General features: G+C 50.1%; 1 protein-coding gene and 1 non-coding gene across 12 annotated transcripts in view; one reads left to right on the top strand and one right to left on the bottom strand.

The window, feature by feature from the left end:
- Positions 1-12,406, top strand: part of tcf12 (transcription factor 12) — a 73,947-nt gene that overhangs the window by 30,672 nt on the left and 30,869 nt on the right. For 10 of the 11 annotated variants that reach the window (XM_028956080.1, XM_028956078.1, XM_028956085.1 and 7 more), the window contains one exon: positions 9,813-9,874. In XM_028956080.1, coding sequence (XP_028811913.1) covers positions 9,813-9,874 — 62 coding nt within the window. The other variant, XM_028956086.1, reaches the window with a different exon arrangement.
- trnak-uuu (transfer RNA lysine (anticodon UUU)) lies at positions 10,236-10,308 on the bottom strand. The gene has a single exon. It is a non-coding gene; the product is annotated as a tRNA-Lys (tRNA).

The following is a 12,406-nucleotide window of genomic DNA, read 5'->3' as shown; positions in this document are numbered from 1 at the left end:
CAGCTTTCTAGGAAATAGACGACCCAGAGTGTGTGCAGACTGGTGCATTTGATGCTGGTAAGAACATTATAATATTTGTGTGCAAATTGCATGAAGACATGAGCACATTTAGAACCACGTATAATATTTTCCCTCTATTAGAGTGACAATATGAAATTATTTGAAATTATGCGTCTGGGGCGTGGCGGTGTGGTCGCGGCAGCGGTGTCTGTACCCAGGTGCTGCTCAGGTGCTGAACTCCGTTAGCGCAGCGGCGAGGGCAACAGGTGCGGGGGCGGAGCTTCCTCTACAGCTTTAGAGCTGCAGAGTCTGTCAGTCGCAGTCATCTCACTCACACACACACACACACACACACACACATACACACACACACTGTGTGCCCAGTGCCCAGGCTGCACACTCGCCTGTCAGAGTGGGAGGTGGCAGCGGCAACCCTGTGGCCATGTGGGTATCGTGCCACAAATATTCAAGTGCTTCGTACACTGCAGCCCAGCAAAGTCACACATCAATTATGTTTCCTGTCTCACTCTCTCTCTCTCTCTCTCTCTCACTCACACACACACACACACACACACACACACACAGAGATGCTTGTCATCTCTGCTGCATCACAGCTACCCCCCCTCGAGCATGTGTAACATCAGCACTCACAGTGTCGCTGTTTTATACACACACACACACACACACACACACACACACACACAGACACTTGCATGTTGAAGTGTAGAGGCTGTGACTGGCGAAGCGACATCTGCAGAAGATGGGGAGCCGTGGGGGTGGGTGGTGCGGTGCGGGTGCGGTTGTGGCGGTGGAAGTGTACTGGATGTAGTGGGTCATTATGCAGAGCTGCGGGGCGCGTTTATCTGTTGCTGGGCGCACCGGAGCGTGAAGAGCCGAAGACGAGCTGAAAGGGCACAAATCCTCCTCCTCCTCCTCCTCCATCACCCACACCGCCTCAACCACGCCCCACGGATCTGCACCGACCTCAGGACGGTGTGGCCTCTCCAGCTGTAGGGATCAGCTGTACCCCTCCTCCTCCCTCCTTCCCTTCCCACAGGCTCGGTCTGCTCAGAAGGAAACTGGGGAGGAGGGGCCAAGGTGTGGTGATGTAACTGGAGCTGCTGCCATGGAAACCTGCGCGACCTCGCGGGTCCTCGAACGCGATTGTCTGGCTTTGTGTCATCATCCCGGTAGATAAAATGTTTTTATAATGTCAAAGTCCTTCTATACACCTCAGAGCATTTTCAGAGCTTTTTTTTCCCCTGTTTAAACAAGGAATTTTTGGTGTCTTGAGTGAAAGCACCGTGGCATTTCACTTATCTGCCTGGTGCGGAGACTCCCCAAAATAAGCACAGTCGGGTCAGTGCTATTATAACAACATCAATAGTAGTAGTATTATTATAGTTGTAATAATTAAAAAAAGGGAAAGTGATAGTTTTTTTTTCATTGTGATGAAAAAGATTTTATTTTGTATGTATTTTAAATTAGATCTGTAGTCAGTGTGAGACTGATTGGACAAACACTCTGGTCTGCTGTAGAGCTGTACACTGTGTGTTCTTGCAGGGTTTTAGGAGACATGTCCCAAAGACAGACAGCATGAGCACTCTTGTTCTCCTGCTCCATATTTTGTGCAACCTGCACCCTGTTTTGGGGCATGGGTGGCCTAGCGGTTAAGGAAGTGGCCCCGTAATCAGAAGGTTGCCAGTTCGACCAGTTGCCACTGAGCAAAGCACCGTCCCCACTCACTGCTCCCCGGGCGCCTGTCATGGCCACCACTGCTCACCAAGGGCGATGGTTAAAAGCAGAGGACACATTTCATGTATCACCGTTTTCTGTGCTGTGTATCACAATTTCAATCATTTCACATTCACTTCACACTCCTGTGGCACCGCCTGTAGAACAGCTCTGCCTTGCTGGCGCTATCTGGCAGCGGGTGCCAGTAGAAATGCTGGTGATTGGCTAAATGGCTGCCCACTGAGTCATTAGGAAGGAATCCAGCCAGTGGAAGAAATGGAGCCTCCGGGCACCGGCGCTGGGTGAACGACTCCAGCAGACGCCACCGGCCCACGGAGTCCCGCATTCCCTCATCCCTCTGTCCTACAGTCCGACTGGACGTGTTTCGTGAGCTCGAGGTCCTTGGCCCGACGATGTTGGACGTCCCTCGGGGAGCGTTCTTCTGCGGTGGCTGCTCATTGTTCTAGTCAGCTTGTGAATTCAGTGCGCCCGCGCTCCTCTGTGCAGCGTTTAGCGTGCTATTCCAAAGCGAATGTGTGTTCCGGCCACAGGTTATATTTTTAACCTGCAGAGGAGGCTTCTGTAGGAATCACACACACACACACACACACACACACACACACACACACAGACACAGACACAGACACTGACACCTCTACGTAAATTGCAGCTGGACTAACAAATGTATGGAGCAGTTAAATGCAGTGACACTGACACCGAAAATCACTTGGAACGAAGAGTGCGTCAAGTGCAAATGATTGGGGGGTCACACGTGACAACACGGCACAGCGCACAGTATAATGTGTCCTCTGCATTTAGCCATTGTCCTTAGTGAGCAGTGGGCAGCATGAAAGTGTGTGGGGATTTAACCCCACGAGTGACTGTCCCTGTAACGACTGATTGTAAGTCGCTCTGGATAAGGGCGTCTGATAAATGACGTAAACGTAAATGTAGAAACTTTATGTGTACGTGGGGTGTTTTAACAATGGCGCGCGGTGCAACCTGTGGCTGCTGAAGAATGGACCGCAATCTGCCGTTTGCCCTCCACCCGCGGAACAGACTGCGGAGGCGCCACACAGGTGTTCCTTTACAACACACACACACACACACACACACCTGGTCGTAGGGTCTCAGGTGGCGGTTGCACCATCACCGGGAGCAGCTGCCTAAATTCCCGCTCCTGCCAGATCGAGGAATCTGCTGAATGAATTCGTACGTGATCGGCTCCTTTAGGCTCGGAAGGGGGGGGGTTCCCCAGCTTCTCTGCTGTCTGATTTACGATCCAACCCTCCGCTTCTAGACAAACGCATGCATCCGTCTGCGCAGACCTCAGATTAACCCTTAATGAATCTTTTACAGCCCGTTTATTCGTGGACTCGGTCGCCTTTTTGTCTCTGTGTGTGTCTGACGGTGAGAGAAAAGGCAGGAGATACAGAGAACAGAGATGTCTGTGTGTTGGGGATACAATGCGCCGTAATTAGTCCACTTTGTGGCTGGGTCTCCCCTCCTCCTCTCTTGAATCCAGCCCGCTGTTCATTCACCCTCTGATGGCGTCTTTAGAAAAGGCTGTGAATTACGAAAATAAACCGATCGTAACAAGAAGTAGCTGCTTGCCAGTCGCGTGTATGTCGGAGACGAGGAACCTTTTTTCAGTGTGTTATTATTTCTGTCATCCAGAAGATGAACTTGAATTACTTTTTTTCTTATAAACAAAGTTAAAAAGGCGGAGGAGCCTACACACCATACTTCCTCATTCTGGACTGTTTAAACCCCGTCCTGTCAATATGTGACACACCCAGGTGTACCACAGCGTCTACCTCCTTAAAATGAAATGATTGTCACATGTGATACAGAGCAGCACAGCACACAGTGCACACAGTGAAATTTGTCCTTTGCATTTAACCCCTCACCCTGAGTGAGCAGTGGGCAGCCATGACAGGCACCCGGGGAGCAGTGTGTGGGGACAGTGCTCAGTGGCACCTTGGCGGATCGGGATTCGAACCGGCAACCTGATTACGGGGCCGCTTCCTTAACCGCTAGGCCACCACCGCCCCCATCCTTCATTTCACCTCCTTTTCCCCCCCTGATCGCAACACGCCTAATACACAACACGCCTTCTACACAAACGTGACCACGGCCACTATATCCATTGTTATTAGAGTGAATAAAAAGGTTGAATTCATAGTTCATTCATAGAACTGATCACTTCATCGATGGTAATATGAAAGCACGTTGTTAGTCACCCTGGATAAGGGCATCTGCCAAATGCCTTAAATGTAAATGTATTAAGTATTATGTTATGAACTAGTGAATGTGTGTTTTTAAATGGGAAGATTCAGTCCTAAGTGCCCAATGCTTCGTAATGGCCAGTGCAGTAACTCATGTTGACCCACTGTGTATTTGACTTTACTTTAAACCTCTCCCTCCCCTCCTGTTTAAGGAAATATGCCTGTGGTGCTTTGTGAAAGGGGTCAAAATTTCCAGGTCTGTGTTGGTCCTCTGCTTCATTGTTCAGCAGTCGCCTGGCCTCTAATACCGCCTCTCCACAAGAGCTTTGATGTGGCGGCGGGGGACGCGATCTCCGTCCTGGGACCTCGGCCTTCTTTCTTTTTAAAATTGAGTTTCTGTGTCTTGGCGCAGTGAAGTCGGCACTTACCCTGTGTTTGGGTGGGTGGAGGTGGGCGTGGGTCTGTATTATTTGGGTAGGTGCAATGGGGGGGGGGGGGGTGTTACCTCCATGGACAGAGAGGCATGTGTGATTATGAAGTCATCAGCCATGAACCAGTCAGGCTGGAGAGGAACCCCCACCCCCCTCCCGGGTCCTCGGGGTGCCATTGATTGGTGACCATGTGTTTGTGGCCGATAGACTATGAAATGGTCTGTTGCTGTGCGCCTGTGTCGCACCTGCGTCCCGCCCAGGTGATTGATTGGTTTGGTCATGTGGAATGTTCCCATCTGGTCTGCAGTAATGCATTTTCTTCTTCTCCTCCCCCCCCTTCCCTCTTTCTCCCACCCCTCCTTTTTTTTTTATCATCATCAGTGAATAGCGAGCCCAGCGACTGCAAAGGTCCAAATGAAAACATTTCCCCCACCCCCACCCCTTTAACAACGAGGAAAATCAAATCGACCAGCGCCGGGGCATCTGATTACCCGGCGTGGCGGGATGGGGAGATGCTTTGGATAAACGCAATCGGGAGCAAATCCCCACCTCCCACCTCACGCGGGTGGAAGGAGCGGCGGGGAAAATCCGCTCCGCCGCCCCTCCTGGCGCAGCTCTCAGTGGGGCAGTCACACTCGATTTTCAAAGGCACGCTTCAAGGCCATAAGGACTGTATTATAACAAAGGTCATCTTTGATCCCCGACTATTGTCTTTGTCCTCCTTGGAAGCTCAACTCGAGCGAGGTGGAGGCGTCACTCCGCCATCCTTTTTGATGAAAGTCCTTCCCCTTCCTCTTGTCGTATCAAAGCAGCGCAAGTCACCTTAAGAAGTCTGCTTCATTCCGTCCCCTGCATTCTGTCCCCTGCATTCCTCCCCGCGGCCCCAGTCTCTCTCTCTCTCTCTCTTTTTTTTAATTGATCTATTCATTTCACCTAATGACTAATTACATATCAGGGCGCATCAGCGCGGGCATTCATCATCGTACGACGTAATAATCAATGACATTTCAACAAAGGGAAAAAAATAAATATGCAAATAAGAGCTCATTAACATTTGCGCTGGCTGCTTGAATAATGCGTGCGCTGACAGGGCTGTAATTAACAGAAATTGATGCCGAGCTCAGGGCGTGTCGGAGAGTGTGTGTGTTCCCCCTCGCGCTTTGTTGTGGACCCAGCATGTCATCTTTCTTGCCCTCGACCCCTCTGATACCCCTCTGTGACGCATGCGTTTGTGTGTTATTGTTCCCGCCACTTCTGAGACGTCTTCGCTAACGGTTACGTTAGCTGGTTCTCCCCCATGAGAACGCTCGAATTAAAGTGCTGATAACGTGCATGATTGGGTTTGTAGTGGGCGTGGTCACGTTTGTGTACAAGGCTATTAGGAGTGTAGAGATTGGAGGAGAAAGGGAGGAGGTGAACGTTGCACCACACCTGGGCGTTTGACATATTGACAGAAGGGGTTTGGGAATCTGTCAATCATGCCTACAGGCTCCTCCTCTTTTTTTTTTTTTTTTTTTTTTTAAGCTTAATTTGCAAAAACATCAATACATTTCATCTTCTGAGCATTAGAAACAAAAGAGGGCTGGGTGGGTAGTCAGTTCCTCCACAACCAACATACAGATAACCAGCAAGCAGCCACTTCCTGTTTCTATCTGGTTATTTTTGTACATCCTGAAACATTAAGTAATGTTATGAACATGGCCTATATATGTTCCTGGATGTGTGTGAGTGTGCGTAAGCACAGTGAAAGTTTGACACGCAGCCTGTGGGATCTCCAGAGTCGCTCAGCCAGAAGGCCTTGAAGCCCCGCCCCCTCCCCTTTTCCTGTCGCACCTTCCTGTTTTTGCCAGGGGTGTTAACAGAAAATGCTGCAAACACAGTGACAATGATTATGCCAAAATTTGCCGATTTGCGCACAGAAGTTCCCCATATTGTGTGTGTGTTGCCTTTACCATATGGCTGCTCCCACAGTGTTAGCTTGACAGGGATAATTGATGGGGCCGTGGGGCTCCTGAGGGCTGCTCCTCAGGGAACGGGGTCTCCACCCGGGTCTGGGTATGGAGGTTTAGTCTTCCCTTCTCCACCATCCTGTCCGAGGGTTTCTGTTTTGGGTACGAACAGACGGGTCCCTGTACGGAAAAGAGACGGGCGGAGAACAAAACACAAAAGTGGCCTTTGGAATGCGTCTGCGAGGCCGGCCAACGTGGCCACTAATTGGCTGTTTTTGTTGCCGGGGCTTTGAATTGATCCCCAGAGATGCTTAGATCACTACCTGACTGAGTACCAAAACAAGGGCCGCAGCACAGCGCCGCGGTGACAGGATCGATAGGAGCTGCACCGCCAGGGACTTCCAGGCCCTGCTTCGAATGCAACTTTTTTTTTTTTTTTTTTTTTTTACATCGCCATGCTATTTATAAACGCTGCAGAATCTTCCCATTGGTTGCCAGGTTATTGGTTATTTATTAAAAAATAGCAACTGGAGTCTTAAGCTTTGCTTGCCACTCGGGTTTAGGGAAGACAGCAGAGCTGTGGAAAATTCCGATTCGGTGCGGAGAAAGTAACGTTCTATTTTTAGGGGATCATTGGTTAATGCTCTATAGTATTTTCAAAGCTCATCTGCATCATAAGACCAAGCGAGCAGTCAGGGAGAATGCCGTGATGTTACCTCGTGCTAATCTTACTATTGGAGGATTTCTTGATTGATTTGGATTGATTAGAATTGAATTTAAGCATGAAAGAAACGAAGGTGCACACCTCCAGTAAACATTCCTGGAAATCCGCCGATATTAATGATGAGCCGAGGCAGTCTTTTCTCACCATTTAAGACCTGATTTACGAACGATTTCACCTCTGGCGTAATCGATTAGTAAATTTGACCCTCTGTCATGCCTCGTATTGATTGGCCAGTGAGACCTGCGTTTACCAGATGCCCGTCTCTGTGCGTTTTATTTCTACTCCGGATTATTTGGGGTGGGCGCATGGCTGCCACCTGCTCTGGGTCGGACGCGAGCATCATTTCATCCGTCCACCTCCTGCATGTGCTGCTTTGCAGAAAAAAAAAAAAAAAGGGAGTAAACAAAAAAAAAAAATGGAGGGAATATGCATGCGTGTGAGAAATGAGAGTTGCAGACAAGGATCTTGGGGAAAGTCGTGAGCCGCTGTTGTCGTGTCGCGTTCCGGGCCGCACCTGTTTTCTCCTCCGTCCACGGTAATAATGATACGGAAGGCGCCCGGCAATGGCGTAGGCCCGCTGCAGGAGATATTAAAGAAAAGCCCCGGTAATGCCGGCGCAAGTGTCAAACACTCGAATCATCACATCCGAGCCGCTGGATCCACCCACAACAGGTTCGCGGCGTTTGATGGATGGCCTCCTCTTCCGAACGAGGGCTTAATGGCCGCCGCGATGGTCTGGGCCTGTACATAAAGGTGATTACCCAGCCCTGCGCTGCCATGATTGAGTTAGGAGCGGCGGAAACCGGGGAGCTGTTTGTTCAGCTAATTTTGGGCATGAGGTCAGGAAGGAACGAATTTTTTTTTTTTTTTTAATATATATATATATATATATATATATTTATTTTTATTTTTATAAGAAATCTACTCCAGCATTCCGACCCGCCAGTTTGGACTGGCCAATAAATGGATTATAACTACCTTGTTACTAGATTTACACACATATCTGCTCATCGCATCAATGCTTTATGAAAACTTTATTCCCCCCCCTCCGCTGCCACTTCTCCTTTTGTCTTTAGATAAGGCCGCCAGAGGAATGGGAGAATTGAGGGGCAAGCTGCGCGGGCACAGCTGCGCTTGCTGGCACCGGTTCCTCAGACATCAGCCGCAGCATCAGCAGGCTGCTTGGCACAAACCCTCGCCAGCGACGCTTAAACAAATCGCTATAGCAGTGGAAGTGTCTGGTCTTTTTATCCTCCTCTCCTCTGCCCTCATCTCTCCTTCTCCTTCCTTCATCTTTTTTTTTTTTTTTTTTTGTCCAAATCAAAAACGCTTCAAAAAGATTTTATTTTTAAAAAAGAATAAGAAACTGTAAACACACATTGCAGAAGTATCAACAATTAATGTCAATTATTATTCTAATTTTCCCCATTCATAATGAAAGTGATACACAGCAGCACAGCACACGGTGCACAGAGTGAAATGTGTCCTCTGCATTTAACCCATCACCCTGGTGTCCGGGGAGCAGTGTGTGGGCACCTCAGTGGCACCTTGGCGGATCGGGATTCGAACCGGCAACCTTCTGCATACGGGGCCACTTCCTTAACCGCTAGGCCACCACTGCCTCCATTAAAATAGGGTGTTTATTATAATGAACTATTTTTACGTAGTTACCATTTTTTCCCGACCTTGTTTAACCCTTCACACCCAAGAAAGCTATTCATGTTACACATTTATGGTCCCGGTGTGGCATTTTGTGTTTGCTGTGCTGACTGCAGTAAAATTCATGTGAATGACTGAGAGACGTTGGCTGTGTGTGCGCGTGCGTGTCGAGTGCAGTCGTATGAGAACGGTGGAACCGCTCTGTTTGCCAGGCCCGTCCGTGGCCGAGCCGCTTGTGTGCTCATGCGTGTTTGGTGTTTTTTTTGTGTTTACCGCCTGGTTCCTCTGGGATGTTTTCCCCTCGGTTACGGCCGCGTTGTTGATTTGTGTTAAGGGTCCCATGACATGTTATCACACTTGGCTGGGGCTGTGCTTGAGAGGACCAGGCAGGGGTGTGTTTCTCTCTCTCTCTCTCTCTCTCTCTGTGTGTGTGTGTGTGTGTGTGTGTGTGTGTGTGTGTGTGTGTGTGTGAACACACCTTACATCGATAGGGCGCATCTCGCAGCGCTGGTGGGGCTTGAAACAACATCACAGGATCATGAATAATTCAGTGGTGACTGTGCGCGGGACGAATCGCGCTGCCGATGACATGGCCGCCGGACACGGCCGCATGGCGTCCGCTTTCCCTGCGGTGCTGGCACGGGCGTCTGATCCTCCGTTCACCTGCGCCGCTCGCGCTTATTTCGCGGCTTCCAAAAATAAGAGCCTCTCCCACACACGGGACCAAACGAGATATTTATCTTCTCCCCAGAGTGAGCGGAACATGGCCGTCTGAAGGTTTGACTGGTATAATGCACGATGTTGTCGAGGCTGTTCATCATGGTCGTCCGAGGCGTAGGGCGGCGGCCGCTGAATTCCGCCGGTGAAGCCCGCCTCTTATTCCTTCTGCCGCTGACAGGCTCCTCCCCCTCTATCAATATACTCATTACCGCAGGGTGCCACTAATTGCTGGTGCGGGGCCGTTTGGTAGTTGGGCCTTTCGCGAGGGAGCAAATCAGTGCCTGTTTTTTGGTCATTGTGGAAATTGATATTCACAATTCGATGGTTAATGTTGAGCTACAACCTCGTGTGTTCTCTCTGCCCGCAGGTAAATCGGAGAGACCGCCGTTCTCTGGGTATGGGAGGGAAGCAAGTGTGTCTGGATGCCAGGTAAGAGGTTACACATCACCGGTGATCAGAGCTCAACAGATCACTGTTCCACAAAACACGATTCCTCGGTTAGCTGGATTTAATTTAGCTCGAAGTCTTGAGTAACCAACGAGAAGGCTCATCCCTAGATCCTTACCATACTGTCACGTTAACATGTGACCCTAATAGCAATAAAATTGGACCTGGTTTCGAGTGTTGAATAAGATTTTAGATATGATCCAGTCGTGTTATGCTGGTTAGATTGGCAACCTTCTAATTATGGGCCCGCTTCCTTAACCGTTAGGCCACCACTGCCCCAAAAGATTGACTGTCTTAAGCATTGCTAACCATTCTTTCTGCACTCGGTGGTCACGCAACAAATCGCCTGAACAGGGACTTGAACCCTGGACCCTCAGATTAAAAGTCTGATGCTCTACGGACTGAGCTATCCAGGCTCAGATGACACGTGTGTGTTTGTTTCACGCTTGACCACAGCGTGTATGTGTGTTGTGGGCGGCCCGCCACACAGAGAAACAAGACTTTCAGCACCTCCATTAAAGCGGGGTCAGTGAGCGCAGCCCCACAGATGTTCAAAACAAAGGCAGGATTGTGTGAATAGGCCCCCCCCGCCGAGTCCCCGTCCCGCCTGACATCAGGGAGCCTTCTCCTTTCCACCAACTCTGCTTCCTGCTTGTCTGCCTTTCTGTTTGTGCCCATTTCTCACTTTTTTTTCTGACACTGGCCATGCTTACATGGAGTCAGCCGATCACCGATCACCCTTCTGATAGGGGAGGAGCCTGCTAACCTGGTAACCTGTGGACGCTCCCCCCCGAACGTGGGAAGTGTTTCCCTCATCCGCGAAAATCGCGTTTTATGAACGGGGCGGCCAGTTGAGATCCCGCGTGGGAACCGGGCGCATTCTCGCAGCTGCCGAGATCTGAGCCTGGCGCGGCCTCCGCTCGCCTGTTCGCTGCGAGGAAACAGGAAGAGCGGAGACGGCGTGAGAGGAATGCAGACCGGCGCGGCGACGCCGGCCGAGAGCTGCTCAGGTGAGAGATTATCGCCCGCTGTTTATCTTTTAATGAGCTGGAGTCGGCGGCGTGACCCCGGCCGCCTCGAGACGGAGCGGCCCGTCCTGAGAGCGCCCTAATGAAGCGGCCATTTCTTCATTGCACGGTGGGGGGGAGGAGGAGGAGGAATAAATGGAAATGCAGGAGGCGCGTGCGCAATCTATCAAATGTTTGTCTTTGAGAGATGGGACCGGGGGGGAATAAAAGACCCTGGTAACCGCTGTGTATATCTGCCCAACAGCCCATCGTTTATGAGGTTTTGTCGTCTGGCGCAGGCAAATTGCCTCTCTCTCCGATGCATTATTGCATCATTTGAACGTGATGTAGGACTCCCCGCGCGTTATCGAGTTACATATTCAAAGCTGCTCCTGCCAGCTGGGGCCTGCGGTGCCCTCGTCGTGTTCCCACCGCTGACTGGGGACCCGTACAGGTGGGCACCGATGTTCCCTCGAACGAGCTGTCGGTGCTCCGTGCCACTTTTTCTCTCATCCGTCTTTGATTTACATGAAATTCTCATCTAATAAACCCATAGATGTATCACATGTTTAATGTCATGCTAAAAATGTGCGAATATTTTTTATTTGTTATGCTTTTTAGTTTCCTTTTGAGAATAAAATATGGGTTTATGAGATTTGCAATATAAAGTATCACTTTCATATAAAGTATGAATGTGAAATAAAGCCTGGAATCTGCCAAGTTCCTGACATTCCACGAGTAAACAAGACAAAATATATCTATTACATCGTCCTCACGGACACGGAACATCACGCAGTCTCTTTTGCAATGAGAATTCCACGCTGGGCCTGTATTTTATATCATATCGAAATATCGCAGGTGCGCATTTGAACTTGGCCGACTGACATTGCACGACTGCGTTACCAGCTGTTGCAGTGAAGACGGCACCGCACGCATCCTAAAAGTGAAATAAACGCAGCCTGTCCGAACGTACGACTAGTTTGCAGCACTGGTTGCTCAATAAGAAAAGCCTGGACTGAGCGTCCTGTCTAGCGTGTGGGTATGAAACCATCTCAGCGCAGACTTAAGGGGAGTAAGCCTGCCGTTTCCCCGTGAGCCGGATTAGCCCGATTAATGTGACAGGATGCGGTCGACAGACGACTGCCGCTATCTTCCGAGATCTGCGTGACATTTCGGCGCGGAAGACGACGCGGGGATGAGAGGGGCGTCGGGAGGGACCCGTGTGATCCCGCAGATTAGCCACGTAATAAACCCTCCTGCTGCACGCGCGGCTTTTTTTTTTTGCCAGGTGATTGAGTGCGGTGTCATGTGAAGTGAGTGGCCTGGAAAAGCTCTTTCTCGCTCTCTCTCTCTCTCTCTCTCCCCCCACCCACAGCCTCGCTCCCACCCACCCACCTCTCACAGACCTCCTCACAGAGCCTCCTCCTCTGATTCAATTTGGCCCTGGTCACTGTGAGTAATGACCTCTGTCATCGTGCCACATTACCGCAAATGGGCTATGATATGG

This window comes from Denticeps clupeoides, chromosome 16 (genome assembly GCF_900700375.1).
Source record: "Denticeps clupeoides chromosome 16, fDenClu1.1, whole genome shotgun sequence".
NCBI lineage: Eukaryota > Metazoa > Chordata > Actinopteri > Clupeiformes > Denticipitidae > Denticeps > Denticeps clupeoides.
The sequence above is the reverse complement of the archived record's forward strand: the minus strand, read 5'-3'. Positions and strand labels throughout refer to the sequence as shown.